Raw genomic sequence first — 23863 nt, 5'->3', positions numbered from 1 at the left:
CATGCCATAATTATGTCCTGGACATATGTACTGTAATGGGTACTTTGGCAAGTGTCTGTCACCGCGATATCATCACAACCAGATACAGTCACAAAACTTTACAGGTGTGTAGTTAAGATCAGAATGAAGGCCGACCCGTCAGAACATTATAGTGTTGACTGGCATCGTGGCTGGTGTGATTCCATTGCAAGACGATCTCTTGTTACACCTGTGCATGAAAGCTGCTTGGCATGTTGTGCTCCTGTCGGTCACCGTCATGAAATGTTGTAGAATTTATTGAACCAAATGAGACAAGGTAAAGAATTTGGACATGCAAGTGTTTTTGTCGGGGAATTAAGAGGTGTTCAGATGCTTATCCATTTGTCTTCCACTATGACACACTACATGTGATAAAATGAGCAATTAGAAAAGGGCTCCAACTGCTCATTTTTGTTTCCGAGTCCCCACACATATCAGGTCATGCAATTATCATCCTGATATCAATTAGTCTGGTCCTGAAGACTGTCAGATAGAAGATAGATTGTCCCTTGGCAAGTTTCTGAAAACTCAAAAGTTCACAACCCAACAAGCCCTTCATAATGGCTGCTTTTGTTAGCCTTTAGCCCCCATGTTTCTTGTTTTTCTAGCCTACATTCTTTGTTAATTTTTGGCAGTAGGTTGAGGGGGGTGGATGAGTCCTGGCTCTCTGTGGGACACCACTGTTCTAAACCCTGGCCCTGTGACCCCCACAGTACAACCCGCCATGGCCTGCTTCAAAGGCAACACGCAGACAGCTTATGTCTGCATACTTTGGAGCCATAACCCTCCCCCAGGCACCCTCCTTTATACCTCTCCTCAATGCTAAGCACCAACCACCCAGTACAACAAAAGAAAGTGGCCCCAGATGCCCTAAGGCCCACAGACAACAGCTATGCTCCCATCTCATTATCCTCCATACTTTTTGGCTTTCATTGAACAAATCTTTCAGAAAAATGTGTCTAACACTGATTTTGTATTGTGAGTCTAGCCAGGATTAAGAGCTGGTAGGTCCAAACAGGCTTTCCAAAGAACTGTAACACTCTGCAGGCAGCGAGATGCTCTGGTTGGCTGGTTCATGATCATGTGTGGACTGCTTGTGCCTTTGCCTTCTGTACTGTCACTGCATCAGCACGAGAACCCAAGAACCCCACTGCCCTTCCCCTTCATACACTTGGGTTAACCACACGTGTAAGCCAATAATTTAGTGCTAGTCCTCTCAGTCCTCTCAGCCTGAATTGTCTCTTGCGACAGTCTGACTTGCAAGTGTCTATTCAATGGCAGTGAATAGAGATGCCACTGTGTTGTCTCTCAGCTGATGTTCTGTGCAACCAAAGTTATTAACACCCCTCTTCTTATACTGGATACTTCTCACTCCAGTTTGTATTCACAACAGACTCATCATCATTCACTTTTCCAAACAACTGTTGTCCATAATGGAACAGAGGTTAAAAAACTAAACTACAAAAACGGCATGTTTGTCTACCCTCTCCTTGATCGTCTGTGTTTGTGCCAGTGGAGTGTGTGTGTGTGTGTGTGTGTGTGTGTGTGTGTGTGTGTGTGTGTGTGTGTGTGTGTGTGTGTGTGTATTGACTTTTCATTGTTTTTCCTGCAGCTTTGTATTCATCATACATTCACAGTAAAATTCCTGTATTTTTCTACCGTTTTACTCTCAAAATTGGTGCCATTGTCACTATGGGTCATGCAAATTGTGCACTCACCACCTCTGCTGTAGAGATTTGGGACATATGAACTGTGCGTGTGCGTGTGTATAAAGAAAGTAGCCTTTTATCTTATTCGGGTAACTGCATAGGAGTGCAAAATATTCAAAAGTCAGAATAAAATTGGACCAAAATATCAGCAGTAACAAAAATTGAAAAGAGATTCAGGCAAAAGGTCAGTATTGGAAGGTTTTTTTTTTTTTTTTTACAAAGAAGCAGCAGTGGGAAGTGTTGAGTTTGCATTAATATTTCATTAGTTTTGAGAAAATTTGACTTTATAGAACTGAAATTGAATTAAACTGCAAAAATTTTGATAGTCAATAAATAGTTTGAGCTGTTTTTCAAGTAAAAATGCCAAACATGATCTGATTCCAGCTTTTCATGTGTGCAAATCTGCTGCTTTTCTTTGTTTTGTTTGATAGCAAAATGAATATCTTTGCATTTTTGACTGTTGGTCAGACAGAGCCAGTAGTTAAACACACCATTTTGGACTCCACAAAAACACTAAAAACAGGAACAGAAGTAAAAGTCTCTAAACAACAGAAACTCCTGCTCTATGTAGGAGCTACAAAATTACTGAGCATTCGCACATTAGAGCAGTCGACCATGATGTCAGTGCAGCTCAGATGAGGGTGCTCACAGTCATGCTTTGGCCCCGCTCCCAAGCAGGACCTGCAAAGTGTGTGTTGCACTATACTGTGAATTATTTATCTGTATTATTTTTTCCTTTGTCAAAGCAGGAGAGTAGTTGGTCAGATAGCTAATTTCAGTTTACAAATTATATTGTATTTATGAATGAGTTCTTTTCATCCAGCTTGATAATTTAAGGGCTCAATGCATGAAGCTTATGAAGTAAAATGTCCCTGGACTGCAATATTGCACTCACTCTCATAAGAGCCATCCGCTCTACCCAATGTGGATAAAGGATGTCTTTGTTAATTGTTTTAATAGCCATCTTTACAACTCGGCACACTCTAATATTGCAAAACTGGGAGACTCTGACTCTCCCTCATCTTCCCTGAACATTATTAGCCTTCCTCGACCCTGCTTTGCTATGCCTCCGTGACATTCACACTTGATTAGGCTTGCAAATGAAGTTTTCCTCCTTTTGAGGTAGGAGGCGCGACCTTGGCCCCGGGGACCTGTTAAGTCTTTATTGGATTGGCTGGACATACTAAGCTAGGAAGATGTCTCAGCAGTGTTTTGCTACAGCCAGTGCACCTGCTTCATCAGCACTTCTTTCAGCTTTTCTTCATGGCTCCATTGTAGCCTCATGTCTGGACACTTGGTAGAGTCTAAGTACTTGAGATAAAGATAAACTACCAGGGGTCAAAAGAGCCCCTATTTGTCATTTGATTTATACTAGCGCTACCCAGTCTCTCAGCCACTTCAATTTATAGAAAATGCATTCAGAAAGTATTCAGACCCCTTCACTTTGCTCATATTTTTTTATGTAGCAGTTTTTTTCAAATTTATTAAAAGAGAAAACCTGAAACATCACATTGACACACAATGACTGTATTCAGCCCCTTTGCTATGACACTTTAGCTTAGGTGCCTCCCATCTCTCTTGATCTGATGAGATGTTTCTGCTAGGGAGGCCCATCTCCCCCCAACAGCAGCATGGACGGGGAGACGGGTCAGGGTTTAGGGAAAGTTGAATGGAGTAAAGTACAGAGATATCCTTAAAGAAAACCTGGTCCAACACTCTCAGGACCTTAAACTGGGCCGAAGGTTCAACCCCCAGCAGGACAAGGACTGTAAACACACAGCCATGTCAACGTAGGAGGGGCTTAGGGACAACTCTATGAATGTCCTTGATTGGCCCTGCAAGAGCCCTGACTTGAGCCCAATCGAACATCTCTGGTGAGACCTGAAAATGTCTGTCCACTGACGGTCCCCATCCAACCTGACAGAGCTTTAGAGGATCTTGAGAGAAGAATGGCAGAAAATCCCCAAATCCAGGTTGTGCAAAGCTCGTTGCATACTCAAGAAGACTCAGGGCTGTAATCGCTGCAAAAGGTGCTTCAACTACTGAGTAAAGGCTCTAAATACTTACATTAATGCCATATTTCAGTTTTTCCTTTTTTAATAAATTTTCACAAAACTCTAAAACTCAGTTTTTGCTTTGTCAGTACAGGGTATTGCGAGTAGATTGATAAGGGAAATATGAATTTAAACAACTTTAGCATAAGGCTGCAATATATTGAAATGTGAAAAAATAAAGGGGTCTGAATACTTTCTGAATCTACTGTAGCTTACTGGAACAACTGAATGTAACAGAACCTTCAATAAAGATTTTAATTACAACTCAGCCTGCACTGGTATGACAAGGTCTGTTTTTAAAGGCTTAAACTAAGAGTAACAAAAAGGCTGATATTGATTGGTCTCCGGGGTGTCCAGCATTTTGCAAGAACTTTGATAGTGTACAGTGCCCAGTGCAGTTTATAATCACTGTGGACTCTTGTTCTCGCAATGTTGTCATTGTTTAAATAAAGTGAGCTCTACGATATGAAGAGTCATTTGAATGTGAGCAAGGAGTCGGCTCTAATAGGCCTTTTTCACAACACGCTTTTACTTGTCATAGTAGGAAAAGCACAGGTGTTATTAATAACTTTAACGATGGCTTTGTTGTATTGAAGTGTCCCAGTAAGTCGTGACAGCATGTGCATCATAGGAACCTGAAACTGAAGCAACAATCAGCTACTGTTAATTTAATTACTTACACATTTTTACTGCGACATATCACAGCGTGCTCTGTGAAAAAGGCCTGTTAGCATCACAGGCTTTTGATGTTAACACCATATTTGACTATTGCAGTGTTTGGGGTCGAGACAAGACACTAGACCAATGAGCAATCTTTTGAATTGATTGATTTGCATGAGAAGACTTTGTTAATAAAAAGATGACCGGATAGAAAAAATAGAAGAAGTTATTTGGCCTCTAATTATCTGCGTCATGTCTGGTTAATTATGGCATTGAGCTAAAATTATTGCCTGGGTTACTAATGTAGCACAAGCTATAAATGTTTGACTTTTGCTGTTCTGTACAGAACAGCACTTATTCATCAGTGCTAGTTTAATTTGATATATAAACTTGTTTCCTAATTATTTTAAGTCTTTTGTTGAAGTGAAAAAGTGTATCATAGCTAATTAGCTGTTTTTGACATTGTCTTCAATCACCAAAGGTGGCAGGGGGATATTTTATCTAATTTTATGGGATTATATTGTATCTGTAAATGTCTGGAGTTTATTTATTTATTTCTCTGCCATTGTACATTAGGTGGAGACTTGCTAATTTACTTTACCACTGCTCTTTTCCCACCTACAAATGAGCAGGACATTGTTTGTAATTTCTGCTAATGAGCCCCTGCTCAAACTGGCAGGCCAAAGAGGATTTAAGTTGGAGTTGACAGGTCGATTTCAGACAACTTTGTTCAAATATTACCACAAAATTAGAAAAGCATTTGCAACAAGAAAGACGGCACAATAGCTCAGTGGTGTGCACTGTTGCCTCACAGTGAGAAGGTTCAAATCTGCTGACCTTTCTGGTTGGAGTTTGTTTCTTTTCCTCATGAGTGGGTGTTCTCTGGGTGCTGTGGTTTTCCTCCTACAGTCTAAAGACATGCAGGATAGGTGAACTGAAAAGTTTTAAGGCATCGAGGGCCTGTTGATGCCCTTTAGAAGAATCAAATATTCAATGAATTATTAAAGGCCAGTTCTACTTGTAAGCATGTGAACTTGTAAAAGCATGTAATTCTTTAATTTTCAAGTCAGTTTCCCTCAGTGTAATGGTTGTTGGAAATAATAACTCAAAATGCACTGGTAATGTTTTGGCCAACCCTTCAACTAAAGGCCACAAGTAGAAGTGTTGTGCTTTAACAATTTTTGTCAGATTAACACCTCTGTTTTCCCACTTATACTTGTCAAGCTAGGAGAATATATGAGCTGTTCATGATTATTTATTGCTTTGTGAGAGTTTAAAGATTCTTATTTACATTTTATTTTTGACATCTGCCTTGTCATTATGAATGCTACTGAAGTCAATAAACCCTGTGAATGCTGACTGCAGAATAGGGAGTGAATTTACTGTCTTATCTCCATATCGAAGAAACACAGCTGAATAAATAGGCTTTGCTGTACCATCTAAGCACAGGAATGTCTCCTCTGCTTTTCCACTGCCCATACCTACTACATACCCACACCCATGCCTGAGTCTGAGTAGCACATTTGCCATTCAACTCAGCTCTGACAGCAATGACAAATTTGATAGACCACGGCTATCTCAATGTCATATCTTCAACCCACTTTATCCATCTACTCTAAAAAAAAAAAAAAAAAAAAGAAAAAAAGTGATTGTCCAACTAAAGGAAGAGCCTTGCTTGTGCGGGATGACATATAATGGAATAATACTGCTGCCCAGCCTCTCACACACATCAATTCATAAGTTGTGCTGCATTGTTTGTTTTTTAGGGTTTTGTTTAATGGACCTTTTGACTCATTTGTTTTGGTGTAGCATCATTAGCTGCTACAGAGACAGGTTGCTGTCTTCAGATAGTGAAATAGTTCATCGTTCCACCTGCCGTATTTCATACATTATACATTTCATGTGTATGATTATATAAAGGTACCATACACACAGATAGACTTCTGTAATGGTCTAAGTGACCATGGAAACATCAGCCGTCCACATGGATGTTCTGGGTTACAAACTGCATTGCAAGCTGATAGACCTGTGAGGATTGTCAAAGAACTGGCAGGGCCTTGTGCAGTCTGTAGAACCTGAAGTACATTATATTTCTGAATTACCAAAATGAAAAGCAAACATTAGTATAATAGCCTTAATGCCCTTTACATAAGTCTGTGCGGCCACAGAAACGCGTGTGACGCAAGGATAAAGCGAACGGGAAGGAAGTGGCTATGGAGAGAGGATGAAAAGATTTATCAAAGAGCAATTACAGGGAAGAGAGAAAACTGAAGATTGGCAGGACACTGTCGCCCTGACTGGAGTAATAATTTGCTTGGAAAGGCCGCTTATAGGTAACCTTGCAGAATATAGCTAAGACAAGGTCAACTAGAAGGAGCATCACCTCAAGGCTTTTACCATTCTCTCTGAACAGCGCTCCTCTCCATTGCCAGGCATGTTCAGCCTCGTTGCTGGATGGCCTAAAGACTCTTGACATTTCTGGTGAATTCTTTAGCTCAGTGAGACAAGGTGCTTTACATATTCAGTCTCATGACAGACTCCGCCTTCATTATCTCTACTGCGACTCGTTAGGTCTTGACATTTTTTCTCAAGTTGAAAATAAAAAAACCTGAGATATTTCAACCAAACACTAAAGTGTCCTTCAGCGGCAGCAACCAGTTTTTTCTGTGGGTGAAGGGAGAACATATAGCCACATATTATCAGGCTAAATCTAATCTCCTTGCAAAGTGATGGTTAATTTTCTCACTGCAACAGGAGCACTCTTATTAAATCAACATGTTTGTCTAAGAGTCAATACACAGAATACACAGTGACTTTAAAAGCCTTTTGGCGGGACCTTGTTGCTGTAATTATTCCTGCAAAGACCTCTGGGGATCTAATCATTTATTAGGAACCTGACCTCAGATTCCTCTAGATAAAATTGCAGGAAGCACTTCCTCTCCCAAACAGAAATCATGGCAAGGATTTCTAATCTGCTTCCTGCCTTTGTACCCTTCCTCATCCTCAAAACAACAGTGTCTTTCCTTCATCACCCCCTCATTACTGTTCCCCACCCAGCAGAGGAAAAACAGGAAACAGAAAGTGAATCTTGTGTCATCCAAATGTCGGTACATTTAGTTTTCACAATCTACAGTTGCTTCCTTTTCTACACAGAGTGGTTCGAGGCCTTATAGCGCAGAGCGGCACGCACATGTAACTTATTAATGCTGTAAATGTGGTCTGCATTTGGATATTACTGGAAGTGAGACAACTGAGTTTGGCTTACTTGAGTGTGCCTGTTATGATCAATGACCTGAAACATTTTGGTGTCCCACTTTCGTCTTCTTTTTTTTTCTATTTCTGTCTCTCTTGCGCTCTCTGTCTTTTCAGTCAGAAGGCTTGACATTTTATGAGCAAGACTCTCTGATTGAGGAATAATGATATATGCATATGCAGAATTCTGAGAGGAGAAGAAAACCTCTGCCACCCTCCTCTCTCAGGAGCCCTTTGTTCCCCTGTCTTTATTTTTTCATTCCGTCATATCTGGTGGAGATTGAGCGATATATACCATCAAAGCCTTTTTGAAGCTTCCCACTCTCTTCCAAAATCCTTTTGATTTCCGACAGCATGAGCTGCTTAATATTCCAAACTAGTCGGTGGCCTTTTCAGAGAACTAACAAGGTTCTGAAGATGCAAGTCTTGTCTTCGCGTGAAAGGCAGCTGGGGCACAGCCCTCCTCTTTTTCAGAGCTCACACCGAAGTGTTTGTGCTTCTAACAAGTTCAGAGCTGTTCGTCAGAAACACAGACGCTGATAAGACATGTTCTCGCGTCACTTGTCTGTCTGTGCTTGGTCTGCAAGAGTGCCCGTCCTCTGTCCTGTCAACGACAAAATATAGTTAATAGAATTATAATATAGTTTTTTATTTTTTGCATTTTACTTCAGAGGAGGGAAAGTCATCAAATATTAGTTTATTTGTTTTGATTATTTAAAAATGTATCGCATTGAGTTTAAACTGATCTGCCCCATTTAAAAGAAGGAGCAATTATATGATCAACAGAAAATTAAATGGCAGCTATGATGATGATTGATTAATTCATTTTTCAGGGGAATATGTCACACTGGTTCCAGCTCTAAGATATGCAGATTTGCTCTCTTTCTCTGTTTAATACTACTGCTAACTGAATGTCATTGGTTTTTGGATTGTTGGTTAGACAAAAAAAAAAAAATTAAGATGTCACGTTGGTGAATTTTTTTTTTTTTTTTAACTATTTTTTGCCATTTCATAGACTAAACAATTAATTGCTCAGGTAATGAAAGCTGTTGTTAGTTGCAGCCCTACTTCATTTTATAAAAATCGAGATTAATTTGAACATGACGTGATGAGCTTCACCTCGAAGTTAGCAGCATGTAGTGTTGTGTAGCAGGAGGGGATGCTGCTTTGTTGGCTTTAAGTTTGCAATTTCAGCTTTTTGCATACTTAATCAGATACTGAATAATTCCTGTGCCTACAGCTTTATTGCTGGTGTGTGAGTCTATTTATTTGCACAGTCTGTGGTTTATTACTAGAATCTGATGGTATAGTCTTTCCATCGGCAGCTTTTGCTTACAAGCATGAAAGCAGAGTTCACTACAGAGAGCACCACAGAGGCTTGACAGGCACCAAGGGTATTTACTCAGCTTCCAAAAAACTTCCAAACTCTTATTTACTTTCATCTTGGCTTCCTCTTGCAAGCTTGCCTTTGCTGCCTCCCACTCCAAGTCTTATTCTCTCATCCTGTTTTCTTCACTTTAGAGTTGGAGTGCAAAGCAGGAGTGGCTCTCAGAAACACTTCAGTTTTCAAGTTTCTCTGTTGTGTACTGCATATGCGCACTGACTCCATCTGCCTCTCCAGCGCCTGTTTGTTTTTGTTGCCTCCGTCTTTAACTGTGTCACTCTTAGCAACTGAAATCACCACCATCTAATGACTGAATGCAAAAAAGGTAGCTCAGAGTATATGTTTGTCAAAAGGGTAACTAACCTATGATGCTACAGGTGAAGTGTGGGAGTATGTCGTTTTTAGAAAATTCACAACTGAAAAATAGTTTCTGCATGGGAAAGAGGAGAACAAACAGTAGGTGAACAGCTGCACCCAATCCGAGCGTAAGTTGCTGCAACAGATCTGCATTTTTTTCACCGGCACAAAAAGGGAGTGACAGAGCCCCTAAATGTATGCAAAGCACCACTAAATAACATCAGAATTTACTGTCTATATCCCTGAACGCTTGTGACAGCCACAACGCATCTCTCATCATGTGATGCCGGCCCACTGAAACCCTCTTTGTTCGCTAAATCCGGTGTGAAAATTACCCCAATGTTTTGAGAGTTGGGAGAGGTTGGCATGGGGCCAGTGCTTTGGAAGAATACGGCTAGCATTGGTGACTAGCTTGAGCCCTCAGGTTTTTGGCTTTTAGACTGGGACCATTAATTAACTTGCTAAAAGAATCTCATTGAGGGGTTCATAAAGCAGTGATCGAGGCTTGCCTTTTTTTGTAGTAAAGTTCTTCATTGGCAATGTTTCGTTTTTTGGTCAACGGATATTTCTTTGATTGAATCAGACCAGTATTGATGTAGAGGCATTTTATTCTGTCTTTGCAGTCTATATTAAGATCTACCCCAGGCCCAGATTGTCTCATTCTTATTGCTTGTGACAGGTCATTATGAATAGGTAATGAGCAAGAATTTCAATTATTTTTTTTTAAGTGTATTTTTTGTTTAACCTTTGGTATAAAACATGCATAATGTAAAATAGCCTGAAAAGAGACACCTTCTCTTTTTTTTCTCCCATCCAGTGACAGACCGAATCTTCTAAATTTAGCTTTTTGTCCCTGTGTCTCTTTATACACGAACATAACAGAATGGACCACACACATTTATTGGTTTTGACTTGGCAAACAGATGCGTACTTTCAAAAACACATCATTTACTCTATGCAGGCAGACAGCACCTGGAAAAAGAGCAGGCTATTTTTTATCCAATGACGGCTTCGGTATTGAACTCACTTTGAATTTTGACCGTTAAGCCCGTAAAGTTGATGAAATGTGAGGTAAGAAGTGATCACATTTAATCAGTTTGCTCCAACTCTGCAAGCAGAAACCTCAATTACTTGAGCTCTTCACTTTGCAGAGTTCTTGGATATTGCTCTGGGCATCAGATGGTCAGTGATAGCTGGCACCATGGTGGCATCAGTGGTGTGATCATTCAATGTTTGGCCAGCCACTGACTCCCCAGAGAAAATATATGTATTATGAATGCCCAACAGATGGGTCCCCATCTCTCTTTTTACCCCGAGTACAAGTCCTGATAGATGTCTGCTTGTGTCAGGGTGGCAGCAAATGAAGAGCGACTAAAATAATTAATGACCTAATATCATTCTCAGTCAAGCCGCCGTTAAAGAAATATCCTCAGCCTAATGTTTAAAATGTATTCACAGGAGAGAGCCATAAAGTTGATGTTCATGATTCATATTCAAGGTGTCAGCGCCTTGCTTAAGAAAGGTCAATTGAATGGGACAGTATGTAAAAGCTGTGAAAATGGTGTCAGTGCAGTGCAAGCTTGGAGAGCTACATGCTAAGCCACCTTGAAGAGGTGCGGCAGAGTGCAGCTTGGCTTTCACTACCTTTGATTATACATCCTTAAGAGACTATTTCTGTAACTCTTTCTGTAATATTTCGCCCTGGTTCAACTTCAACTTTAGAAATAAAACTTCATTGAAATTTCACATGTGAAAATCTCTTAGAAAAAGAAGCCCTTCATCATCCAGTCTGATGTTAGTGCAGTGTATTTGAGTATATTTCAAATAAATAGCTTGTATCATAGCCAAGGTGCTCAATTTTTATCAAATATCCAAATTTCTGGTAAATACCAGAAAACCTCAAAAAGTCCTTCAGCTACTTTTTCCTGGTGTATTTTTTTGGCAACACTCATTTTTGGATAAACACTTATTGAAGATAAGGAGTGTTTTGAATAAAACAGGACCTGACCAAGACATCTTTTATATATAGTGTCAATAAAAATGACAGTCTACTGACAGCATTTTAAATTCAGATATTTAAACATTGTTGTAAAAGATCTGTCTATATTCAGAGTTTCCCCACATAACACCAGTTAGCAGAGTTGGTTATCGATCCCCTGCTGTGCTAAATCAGATAGTTCCTGCTGCATTTTATCTCATTATCAGTGTAGTTACTAGATGATGGTCTAAACAGTCACCTCACTGATCTAATATGTGACCTTGGCTGTGTTATGTAGCGCCACCGCTCATTTCCACTAAAGCTTAATGAGTTCAATATTATATTTTATAAATTTGTCACAATTTAATCTGTTGAAAGTGAAGGTGTTCTTTTATTCAGACAAGGTGGGGTGCCTCCACTATAAAACACAGATGAAGCCAAATATGTTTTATTTTCCTGGGAACAAGTGTGCTAGGAAGAGATTCCTCATTGAGGATGCTAGTGGCACATCCACACCCGGCCCCTTTGACTTCTCAGTGTTCAGTGGAAAGGAAACAGAACTGCCTGTGCAATGGTCCTTTTGGTTTAACACAGATAAGTGTTATTTTGCATGGCTACCCATAAAAGTATAGATTAGTATGTTACTCTTGACCGTCTAATTTTGGCTCCTGACTCAGTTGAGATGCTTCTTTAAGGCGTACAGGGTGATAACCAGATGTTCAGAGAGAGGAGATACGTGAAATGAAATGTTGCCTAGAAAGTGCCTAGATGGCAGGAGTGGTGCAGGATAAGCTCTTGGAAGAATGAGCGAGGGTGACATTTACTCTCATTTTCTACTTCTCACCATCTGCCTGCAGCACACCTGCCTCAAAAAAGCATCAGTACGCCCAAACAGTAGCCAGGGAATATTGATTAAGACTGCTGACATTTATACTTCCTTTTCACTCGGGCTGGGTACAACATGTTCCATCTTTCAGATGAAGGCAGGTTACACACAAATGCACACATCCTCCTAGTGTGTCATCAAAGTGATATTAGGTCAGAAAGATTTAAATAAAATTGAATTTCTTTCGCAAACCTTATGCAGTATGGATCGAATAAGCAGGTTGTTAGCTACAGGTTTTGAACATGAATTAATTTTGTTCATGTTTGGGATTTTGCCTCTTCTGCCGGGGTTGGGGTACAGACAGACTGACTGACAGAAAGGCTGGAAAGCTGGTCTCTCTGCATCTTCTGTAGTTACTTATTTGTACCAGACAAGCTGTTGTCAGCTGTTGTATGTTAATGAGGGAGTTTTAGTTAGTCAGTCAGCTAGGCATCAGTGCTCTGATCTTTTACTGTTACATTCTTCAGCTCAATACTTTGCCTTCATCAGACATACTTACACTGAAGACAGCAGAAATGTGTATCATCTGATATTGATTTGGGATTAATTACAGCAATAGCAATAATTGGTACTTCGACTCCTTTAACTCATCCCTAATTAGACTGCATCATAATGTAAAATACCAATGTTGTTTTTGACTAATTTTATTCCTTGCCTTCTCTGTCTATTTTCTCTTCCAGCAGTGAGCCTGCAATGGCAGAAGCAAACCCAGCTGGTTTAATTTTCAACAAATTTAAGTGCTTTGTCAATAAGCCCATTTCATAAAAAGATCAATATGCTCTCTTTGATGTGGCGATTTAGCACCTTCTTTAGTTTAATAGCCTGTTTCAACGGGGGCTAGAAATACATTGGTGAGATTAATTGCAGAGTAAAGTATCCATGTCACTCTCTGCATATTTGCACTGATAGATTGGTTGTACATTAATGACCCTGCTGTCAGAAAGCCTATAAATTCATCATGGCTGCAATTACAAATATGAATTTGTTTCCTCATCTTAGTTTGTAGTGCATCAGTGTCAAAGTCTATGGACCATTGATTTAAGGTTATAATTGGCCACAGTGGAAAAGAAATACAACAGTTCATTTTGTTTCCCTCAGAAAAAAGTTTATATTGAAAAGCTGCTTAGCATGCTGAGGCAATCAGTCATGTTTTAGCTCCAGAAACATTTAGCCTGTCAAAGGATTTCATGTGAAAAATGTAGAGCCTGCTTAAACCGAGATGCACGGAGTACTGAAGAATTCATTCCTCTGCGTGATTATCATCTGATCAGCAACTGTGACTGCCGCTTTAAACCTTGCCAGATATGTGAATATTCTACTTGATTGAACTGAGCCTGTGAACGTGCCGCCTTTCCAGCGGTTTTTTCCAACTTTAACCCGGTGCGTCCTGAGATAGGCTCGACCCAAACCTCCATGTGACCCTGAAAAGTAGTAGGCAGGTGTTAAGTTAATCGTAGTGCCGGAGTAGGTTTGAAGTCATTTATTGTTTATCAATATCGTTTTCAGCCTCGGTCGGGCTCTTTTACATACCCTCATATATAGTACATGCACTTGCTTGTCATGCATACAGATTTGGATGTATGTTTATGTGCCTTCATACATCACTTTTGCAGTAGTGGAAAATTTACTTTCTCCTCTCTCTTGTATAGGTGCTGAGGAAACTGCAAGCAGAAAGTACCAGAAGAACCAGCTGTGTCAAGACTTGGAGGTGAACGTTGAGAGGATGTTGGGCACTTCTTTGTGAATGGATTAGAGGTCAGTGTAAGTCTTCACTGTCGAGTGAGCCCATGCAGAGGAGGTTATTCTTTATTATTTATTGTCTCTTTGTGTAGATAATTTGTTCATGCACACTCTTTTATTATGACTGAGTTGTGACAATGGCTAATTTTGTTTGATGAAATTAGATAACATGCTCTATATGCAGTGTAACCTCTTCTGCATGCAGATTTGTGCTAGACTTCATTACATGGACAAATTAAATCTTCTGCATACTCTTATATCCACTGTGAAAATGGCCTGGTCTTGCTTGTGTGATGAAACGAGAAAGCATGGCTGTAACAAGTCCCCCTAAGCCCTGCATTCCTCCTCTTGTCATCACTGAATCATTTTTGATTGCATAAGGAACGACAGAGCTCTTTGAACTAACTCTGGGTGCATTAGCTTGTATAACTCGGGTAATTGTGTCTGCATGAAGAGATGCTGCTGGACTTAAGGCACTGACACACACCCCAATACAGCACTAGTATAATCACACACATATGTGGATATACAACATAATTGGAATGCAGTTTGTTGTTTTTGTTTTTGTTTTTTTTTTTAGCCCCAGACAAAATAGTTAGACTATTGTTGACATACAGCGCCATTTCCCCCCTAACTGTCCGACTTGTTGCAGCACCTGTAGACCATGTGCACCACATTCTCCCATTTGTTTCTTAGCTTTTAGCTTGTTACGCCACGTTTCTTAGGTCCACATTTGTTTCTATGATGTTGTAGGGCAGGCAGCTTGCATGACCTGCCTCTGAAATGATGCATATATTTTTCTCTTGTCTCCCCTCCATTTGATTAAGAGTCCGCTTAATCCCTCAGTAGGCCACAGTTATAAGCTTTTTGGTAATGACCTGCTTAATCCCCCAACAAGAGATAAAACACACAGGCACATTAACTTCAAAGCAGTTTACTCACTTCTCGGCTGCCTCTAAACAAAGTTGTATTACTGAGCATTAATGGCGAGTTATGTGTTGGCCTGTTGTGTTGGTTTATTAGCTGAGCCATTCCTTTGAGTGATGCAGGAAGAAAGGAGGTGGAGTAACACCAAGGTTTTTGTCCTAAACTTGTGCATACTTTACAGTTGGTGATGGTGATCACACTCAAAACCACCATAGTGTTACATAAAATATGCAACTGTGTCGCAGTGACTTGATTCTCAAATGACAGAAAATTAATCTGAATCTATTTTCATAACTGGTTAATCATTTTAAGTCATTTTTCAGTTTGAGGATTTGCCAGTTTCCTTTACCTCATGTTTTAGTAAAGTGAATATTTTGGGGTTGGAGCCGTTGAGCAGCAAAACAAGATATGTAGACATCACATTGGGATTCAGTGAACTGTGATCAGTTTTTACTCTGTTTACTAGCATTTTATAGACTCAATGATTAATCCTCTAATTGAGATGACATCGTGAATATTAGTGACTCTTAATAACCTTTTAGCAACTTTATATAAAAGAGACACCAACAAATCTAGTGACAGTTTGGCAGACATTAGTGACAGTACAACAGGCAGTTTTGCTTAAAGCAAGTCTCCAATGCTGCCCTATGAATATGCAGACCTCTGCTCACTGTGACTGCAGCTCTGTGGCGTTAGCTGCAGTCTGTGAGAGAGGGAGGGTCTGCAGACACAATGGCAAGGCTGAAACAGGTGACTGCAGATTCTGCACTAAATGTATAAAATTGAATTGATTTACTTGTCCTGGTTACTATCTTTACTTTACACACAGGTCCAGTTAAACTGTCTTCTTACAGCCTTGACTTGCCATATTACACACTAGCAAGTGACTTAGCTGGATGATCCACACAAGGGGTTAACAGGAGTTCTCTGGGTTTTGATTTATATGCATAGCTTTTGATTTATGGTCGTAGGATTTGATTTTATAGCTGAGAGTCGGATTTCTTCTGCTGAAATCACCTCTGCAACACAAGATGTATGTGTTGTAAATGATCAGCCCGTATCGTGCTTCATATTCCCCGCAGTAACTGTGTTTACATTCTTTTGTTTACTTTGTGATACGGAAGCGAAGGTGAGCTGCACACATACAGTAGGGTACAAAAGTCTGTTAGAACCCGTGGAAATGTTAAGCTGCATGTTTAATGTAAACGTTAACAGCTTGATAACTGACCTCAGATCAGTGCCAACTTTGATATGTTTGACTCAACCTTGTAGTTTACAGACGTTTTACGAAACAACAAGGTCTAATGATTTTTGCTCATGCTGTTGAAATTTACTATTCATGTGTAAGAGGGAGTGATAAAATATCTTGGTTTATGTTATTGACCAACACTTCGAATAGTTTCTTTCAATAACATAATGCATCATTTTACCGGTGGTGAACTGTGAGTATTAAGGCAAGGCCTTCTACGCTACAGCCCCCCCAATGATTTTTGGTCCCACCACTATATCTGAAAATCTGATTGGTTAATTCATCTGCCACGTTCTAAACAAACACATGCAGCTATTAAGCTTCAGCCCTTCTGTTCCGGTTATGAAGCCCTAACCGATGAGTCAGCTAGCTACCTTTTTTCTCGCTAGGCAAAAAAAAAAGATGACTGTGACTGGATAACTTTATTTTCTTGGTTTAAGGAAAGTAAAACTTTGATAGAAAATAAGGATAAAATTAGATTTTGAAGGGGATAATTATTAAATGAAAGAGACTAAATATAACATTTAAAATGCTGATACGTTTGGCCGTCTGAAGGCCCTGAGGGTTCCCCACTGAATTTTACTAGAGTGTGAGTATTGCAACACGTAACAAAAGAGATTTATAGTCATTTAACTCACACATTAAGTGGTAGTAAGATACAAGTCATTTTTCCCCTGTCAGTTGCTGCCTTGAATTCACCCTGATTCCTACACATTATCATAATCAGGCTCAGAACCACATCAGACGCCCACAACACATATGCACACACATACACACAGACCCACACAAACCATCCCATCTCCACAAGAGCAAACGTGCCTCACAGCTTCAGCATAAGCTGATAATTTACAGGCAGTCTCAAACTCCTTCCTTACTTCACCCGTGGAGGAGAGCAGTGAAAATGTCAGGAGTTTAGTTAGGGCTACAACACCTGCACCTCACACATACACCAGGTTTCTGCTCCAATAGCTCCCCAAGGGTGGTTCACAAGCACTCAGCTTTTATTGCTGTGATGACGGCTTGTGATTTTTACGTCAGAGGACAGCAGTAGAAGAAAAACAACTCTATTCACCCATTGCTATGCCGAGTGCTGCAGCAGTTTTGACAATGTTGTAAATGTTGTACATTCTGCACCAGGGACCAAGACGGAGATTAGCAGCTAGTTTGACTCGAAGTGCATTTAACAAGGTCACGATGTGTTTTTTTTGCTTTGGAATGATTTGATTTCATGCACTGCTCAAACTGAGATGTTTTTTGAAAACACTTTCTCATTATTAACAAACACCTGGTAGTATAAGATGCCCGCTACAATTTTCCCAGCTTTATTACCAGGGATCCGGGGGATAAAGACATCCAAATATTTGCATGTGTTATTAGTTGTTATCTATGTCTGGCAGAATTAATACCCACAGTTTTAAGCCGGGGGATCACTTCCTGCATTTGATGAAGCAAACGTCAGGGTATCCACAGAGCCGCAGATCCACATATGTTACAGTTCATCTCAGCTCCAAGGCAAATGCTCACAATCAAAGTCTAAAGCCTTTGATGATCTGCAGAAGCAGCGAAAAAAGCAGTGTATTATTGGACACGTGAGCGCTCTGGGACGTCAGGTTGTCAGGACTGTGAAGCTGCTCGTCCTGTCAGTCTGTTGGATCATGCAACCACAGTGTAGAGCTGTCAACAATATCATGTAGGATTTATCATCCAGGGACCATAGAGCTTAAGTCAGATGTGATTTACCAGCAATTTGTTGTGATGAGCATATTGTAAGTAGACCATTTTGTATTTAGTTATCAGTAAATATAATGCTGCTGTGATGGTGATTATATCTCTAGGGCTGCAATGACTGTTTTCATTATTGATTAATTTCATTATTGTTTAATATGAGAAAATGTGTTTTACAACTATTCCGCTTTAAATAATCCAGTGAATGCCAGTGAAATTGGTCAAACAAGAGTTTATGTTTGCAAAAACACAAATTATTTTTTTGTTTTAAAGCACAAGCCTTCCTTCATTTCTCTGTCTCCCCTGCATTTATCAATGCTCATGGTGTAGTTTTTATTGTTCAGGTACTCACAAAGCCTGAGACCATCATATAAAAATCTGCAAGTCTCACCAAGTCACTACCTGCTATTTCAGGCACTTTTCAATTTCCTGAGGTAGGACACTGGGAGCATGTAAGCTGAAAAGCTGCTTTTGTTTTCCAGTGTCTTTTGCCTTTATCTGTCAAGCATGGAGGACTTTTATCCTCCAACAGGATTGCCTTTCACCTCCTGTCTAGTTGCATCTATCTTTTTTATGTCAGTGTAGTTTTCCTTCCAGATCCAAACAGTGTTATTACCACTGGGATTATATCTATGCAAACATTCCCGTGAGCTGATAACCAGTGGATTACACAAAAATCCATCCATATTGTATAAACAACTAGTCATCGTACCTAATGACAAAACAAAGATCATGCGTATGCATAAGCTGATCTTTCTGATCTAGAGTTCATGTCTGATGAAGTTTAGGTAAGTAAAGCTGCTTGGTTAAACGACAGTAAACAATTGTTGTCATTGGGTAAAGATTTCCTTTATGGGAAAATAAACAAATAAAAAAGAAGATTGCAGGGTCAAGTGTTTTTCTTGTTTCTCAAATAACCGCTCTAACTTGGGTTTGGTAGTCGTATAACTTTGTTTGCTACTGGGCGAGGACCGTCTCAGTCAGTTGCTTGTCAGGAAGATGTAAACATAAGTCATTCAAGTCTTTTGAATAAAACAACGATATTGTTGTTTCCACTGAGAGCCGACTCCTAATAGATGTAAGTGAATCTGGGTCAAAATACACCAGAGACAATGCAGCTACTGTCAGCGTAACTAGCTAAATGTTGTTTGTTTGCCTTGTAATTAACTTGTGCATTGGCAACTGATGAGATTTACATCTTCGTCTGTCAAAACTCAGGACATCAATAACGGCATTAAACTGAATTGTTCATATCAACTTCGTGAACACGGCATAAAATAAAAAGTTACTATTGTTTGTGTGGATGCTGTTTATCTGGATTTAGATAGATTGGAAGACTAGTGTCTCTGCTGCCCTAAGCAGGGATTCAAACCAAAAACAGCCCTGCTGGGGGGGGGGGCGGGGGGGGGGGGGCATGTTGTTAAGGTCCAGGAAGTGCAGTTTGAATAACACATTAATGTGTTAAAAGATTCATCAGATGCCACAATGCTGTGGCAAGGTTTATAATACTCCAGCAGAGATGTGTGTGTGCATGTATTTGTGCAGTTAACACAGCACCTCAGCAGCAACCGTTGAGCTGGGTTCGACTTTTTTGTAGGATGACCCTGTGTTGTTTTGCCCGAGCTCCACCGCACTGAATAGCTTTATTTGCGGTCGTTCTTACCTCGTGGTACGTGTTGTGGGCAATACTGAATGGCATTGCAGTCCTGTTTTTATGCTGAATGAGATCCCAACTCCACGAGTGGAGCAGAGTTGTAAGCATCTCTGTGCCTCAGTTTCGGTGGGAATGTCTACAAAAGTTCAGGGTTGGCGTGCATGTGTGAAAGCAGCTTATGAATACCAGTCTATGGCTGTCCCAGCTTTTGAGTCTGCACATGTGAGCATTTCATAACGCTTATACCAGTTACCTGCAACAGCCTGATTTCAGTTCTGTCCTTGAATTCATATTACATGTTCTCCCTTATAAACTGTATCAGATGTGACATGCAGCCACTGGAGGACGATAAGCAACAGAGGAAGATAAAGCGTGGACCCAAGTTTAGGCTGCCTCTAACTCACTGATTAAGAGCCAGCACGCATTTACAGGCAGGCCTGGTTTATAATGATAATGATAATAGCCTTTTTATGAAAATGGGTTTTTAAGACAGGTTTAGGACAGGGCCATGTCACCGCCCTGGTGTGAGAAGGTTGACACCCATTTCTTGAGCATATTAACTGTGTCAATATGGGATTCTTCCTCAATAAAACACGCTTTATATTTGCAAGTCTCCCTGCCAAATAAGTCATCGCCTGACAAGTGACTTTTCAACAGTGTGCCATATATCTTATTAATCTGTTTGAATGTTACTGAGTTTTGTCTGCTGCTATTTTTGATTAATTGCAATGAAATATGGAACAAATAAAGTTTTAGTTGCTGTTGAATGTAGCTTTGTTGCTGCACTCTCTCTCTCTCTCTTGGTCTTTCTCTTGTTTTTTGGATAAGAAATTTCCATGTCTCCAGTTAGTTCCTTGTTTGTTTCAGCCTCTGGAACTAGTTTAAACCACATTGCAAATGGGCAAACGCTTATTTGTACGTCAGATGTGAATGAGACAGATTGAGATCACCTGAATCAGAGCATTCATGATTTTTGATCCAAAAACCAACTGCATTTGTAATTTGCTTCCCCGCGACATTAACTATCCCAGTGTGTATACTTTTCTGGCGTCAGGGTAAATTGTGTTTGTGAATTGTCTCCTAGTCATTGCGAGGTATTAGGATCCTCTCCATGCTGCAGTGCTTAAGCCCATGTCTATCCACCTTGAGCCTGAGCTCAACACAAGCGACGAATCACATAAAACGAGCCAATTATTTATAGTTGGTTCCCTGACAGGCTGGTCCTACTTATCTTTCAGGGTGCAGTCCCCAGGCCTTCCGCCTCACATTTTCAGCATTGACAGAGCTCCCATCGGCCCAATCTTTCATTACTGCACCAGGCTGACATTTCTCCAAGTATCAATGATAGTTTTTATGTGTGGCAATAATTTATCAGGCACAGAGATCCACCAAAGCTTTTTTTTTTTCCTCCACTGACTAGAACACAACAGCAAAAAGTTTTAAAGTACAGTTTCTATGAAAGAAAGTATTCTACTTTTCTTGTGGAACAGAAATGAATCAGTTATGTAGTGGGAAAAAAATATGTCCATGGCTCTTTTACTAGACACATATGAATCCCTTTATTCACAAATCACAAAAGTGCACTAACTTGCACTCCCTCAACATTTGCTTGTTAAGCACTGCGGAGGTCCACTTTCCTATTTAAGAGTCATCTAAAACATTAACTTTGTCCAAGAGGCTGCTCGCACTATCATTCGACTCTGCAATGCTATAGCTGATTACTATTGTCCAATTAATGCACAATAATTGAGCTGACCTTTAGTAGTGGCTCGGTTTGTCCTCTGTCATCAGCTCTGTTATCACTGTAATGGTAAATTCTATGAGCTGTAATTAGTGTGGAGGAGGAGACTTCAATGTGTGTATTGATTTCTTGCTGGCTTGGTGAAAACACCAGAGACACGCAGAGGACATGAAGACGTGAATCCAGACCGGTCCGCTAACACGTCTGATTGGCTTTGTGTGTTGTACGAGATCCAACTGGACCGGTGGATAATTTAGAAGAAACTTGGAATTTGGTGCCTTATTTCAGTCAGTGCTTGAAATAAAATAAAAGGACCTTAAAATTAATTTTAGATTTGTCTAGTGGAAATTGATTGGAGATCCAGTTTGAATGAGAAGTAATATTGGGAAATACTTAGTTGCTTTCTTGGCAAGAGTTAGATGATATCAATAACACAAACAATCAAAATCTAAAATGTTAATTAGTGAGCTTTAGAAGTTGTGGTTGGTGGAGTTTGTTACCTTTGGGCAGATTTAGGCTAGCTGTTTCCCCCTATTTCCAGTCTTCATGCTAAGCTAACCTGCTGCGGGCTCCAGCTGGACATGACAGTGGTGTCAGTGTTTTCATCACTCAGCAAATTATCATTATATCCCAAAATGTTGAATGAATAGAAGAGTTTGTAAGTTTCAGTGAGAAGCAGAAGTAACTTGAAATCTACCCAAAATAAGAATGAAATAAATAAGTCTACTAAAGTCTACTGTTAGCCTATTGCAGACAGTGGTTGTTTGTTGGGTAGTTAAAGAGACACATGCACACAGTGGTAATCAAAGCACAATCCAGAGCTTCTCATTGGTCACAAACGTGCAATTTTGCATATGCGACCACACACAGTTTGCCTCTGTTTGGAGTATACAGTCTTAATTAGCAACAGACTCTACATTCACCAGCTCTGTCCTGCTTCGGTGCTTATGACTCATCCCCAGCTGGACGTCTCTTCAGCAAACAAAAGGGAGCAGGAATGAGATTGATACAAATTACAACTTGTCATCTATTTAAGGAAAGTTGTTCCAAGCAGCTCTCTCTTGGGTTTATGTAATGTTTCATGTAAGAATGAGAGTTGTACGCTACTAACTGTGCCATGTACCATGCAGCATTATGAATTTGCATTACATTACTTTTTTTTATTTATTTCTATTACTATCCACCTCATTAATATGAATCAACTGACTTTTCAATGATCTAGGAAATTAAACTTTAAAATCAGGTCACAGTCAGTTTTTTTTTTTTCTTTAAACATCATCTCACCTCCTGGAGAAAGCTGGTGCTGTGGACCTGGATATGTGTAACAGTGTTTCTAATCAGCTTTTTATATGCACCCATACTCACACGATCATTACACAACAATGCATCCTTGTTTCCACAATGATTTTATTCATAGTCTGACTAAAACCAAAGCTGACACTAAGTAGCCTCTAGAAGTCTAGATAGGTCAGTTTCCTGCTCAAGCGATTTCTGCTAAACATTTGACTATTTGTAAAATTCAGAAACCTTCTTGTTGGAAGGACAAACTGTACACTCGCACCACAGAGCCGGCATTGTCCGCACAAATGCTCAGACGAAAACATCTTGTATTCATGTAAATGTACTCTTTGTCAAATTTCTTTTTTTTCTTTTTTCTTTCCAGTGAAAGTTGTGTGGTGTGTTATTGACTGTACTGAGGTCATTTTATTTAGATATGCACTCTTCACACTTCATCCTTTGTTCTCTAATGATAATAAGGATTCAGTAACATATAATGACTATCACTAAATTATGGATCCTACTGGCTTCTTATGTATCCCATGTGTTTGTGTCACACAGGTGAGTTGCGACCATGCGCTGCCTGGCTGCTCGGGTCAACTACAAGACCCTCATCGTCATCTGCGCCCTCTTCACACTCATCACCGTGTTGCTGTGGAACCGATGCTCCAGTGACACCGCCGTACGCTTCCTGCCTCGTGCCGCCTTGGTGGCTCCAAGTCCCAAGGTGGGCGATGCCAGCATCAGCAGCCAACAGCACCCTCCACAACCTCCAGAGCCCCCGCCTGTCGTAGGGGTTGTAGGTGGGGTCAAGTATGAAGAAATTGACTGCCTGATCAACGATGAATCAACCATAAAAGGGCGGCGAGAGGGCGGCGAGATCTACCTGCCGTTCACTTGGATGGAAAAATACTTTGAGGTGTACGGCAAAGTGGTGCAGTACGACGGCTACGATCGCTTTGAGTTCCAGCACAGCTACTCAAAGGTTTACACGCAGCGGGAGCCCTACCACCCCGATGGAGTCTTCATGTCGTTTGAGGGATACAACGTGGAGGTCCGCGACCGTGTCAAGTGTATAAGTGGAGTGGAAGGTAAGACTTTTTATTATTGATGTTAACACAGTTGAGCACAGAGGTACACAAAATGGAGCTGCTATGCATCTGAATACCATTATATTTAAAAACCCCAAAGTTTTACTGTGTTTTTAGATGCTCGAGAAGCAAATGTGAAAGTCAACGTGCTTTTGAATCC

General features: G+C 40.2%; 1 protein-coding gene across 2 annotated transcripts in view; it reads left to right on the top strand.

The window, feature by feature from the left end:
- Positions 1 to 23863, top strand: part of glceb (glucuronic acid epimerase b) — a 50667-nt gene that overhangs the window by 8038 nt on the left and 18766 nt on the right. Inside the window, exons 2-3 of one of the 2 annotated variants that reach the window (XM_023426717.2) lie at positions 13948 to 14053; positions 23174 to 23703. In XM_023426717.2, the coding sequence (XP_023282485.1) occupies positions 23187 to 23703 (517 nt within the window). In that variant the 5' untranslated portion in view covers positions 13948 to 14053; positions 23174 to 23186. Of the gene's footprint in view, positions 1 to 13947; positions 14060 to 23173; positions 23704 to 23863 lie in introns of both variants that reach the window. The other variant, XM_087179408.1, reaches the window with a different exon arrangement.

This window comes from Seriola lalandi, unplaced genomic scaffold (assembly GCF_002814215.2).
Source record: "Seriola lalandi dorsalis isolate HSWRI2012SDOR001 ecotype SW California unplaced genomic scaffold, Sedor1 jcf7180002054835, whole genome shotgun sequence".
Lineage (NCBI taxonomy): Eukaryota > Metazoa > Chordata > Actinopteri > Carangiformes > Carangidae > Seriola > Seriola lalandi.
Note: the sequence above shows the minus strand (reverse complement) of the source record. Positions and strands in the feature narration are given on the sequence as shown.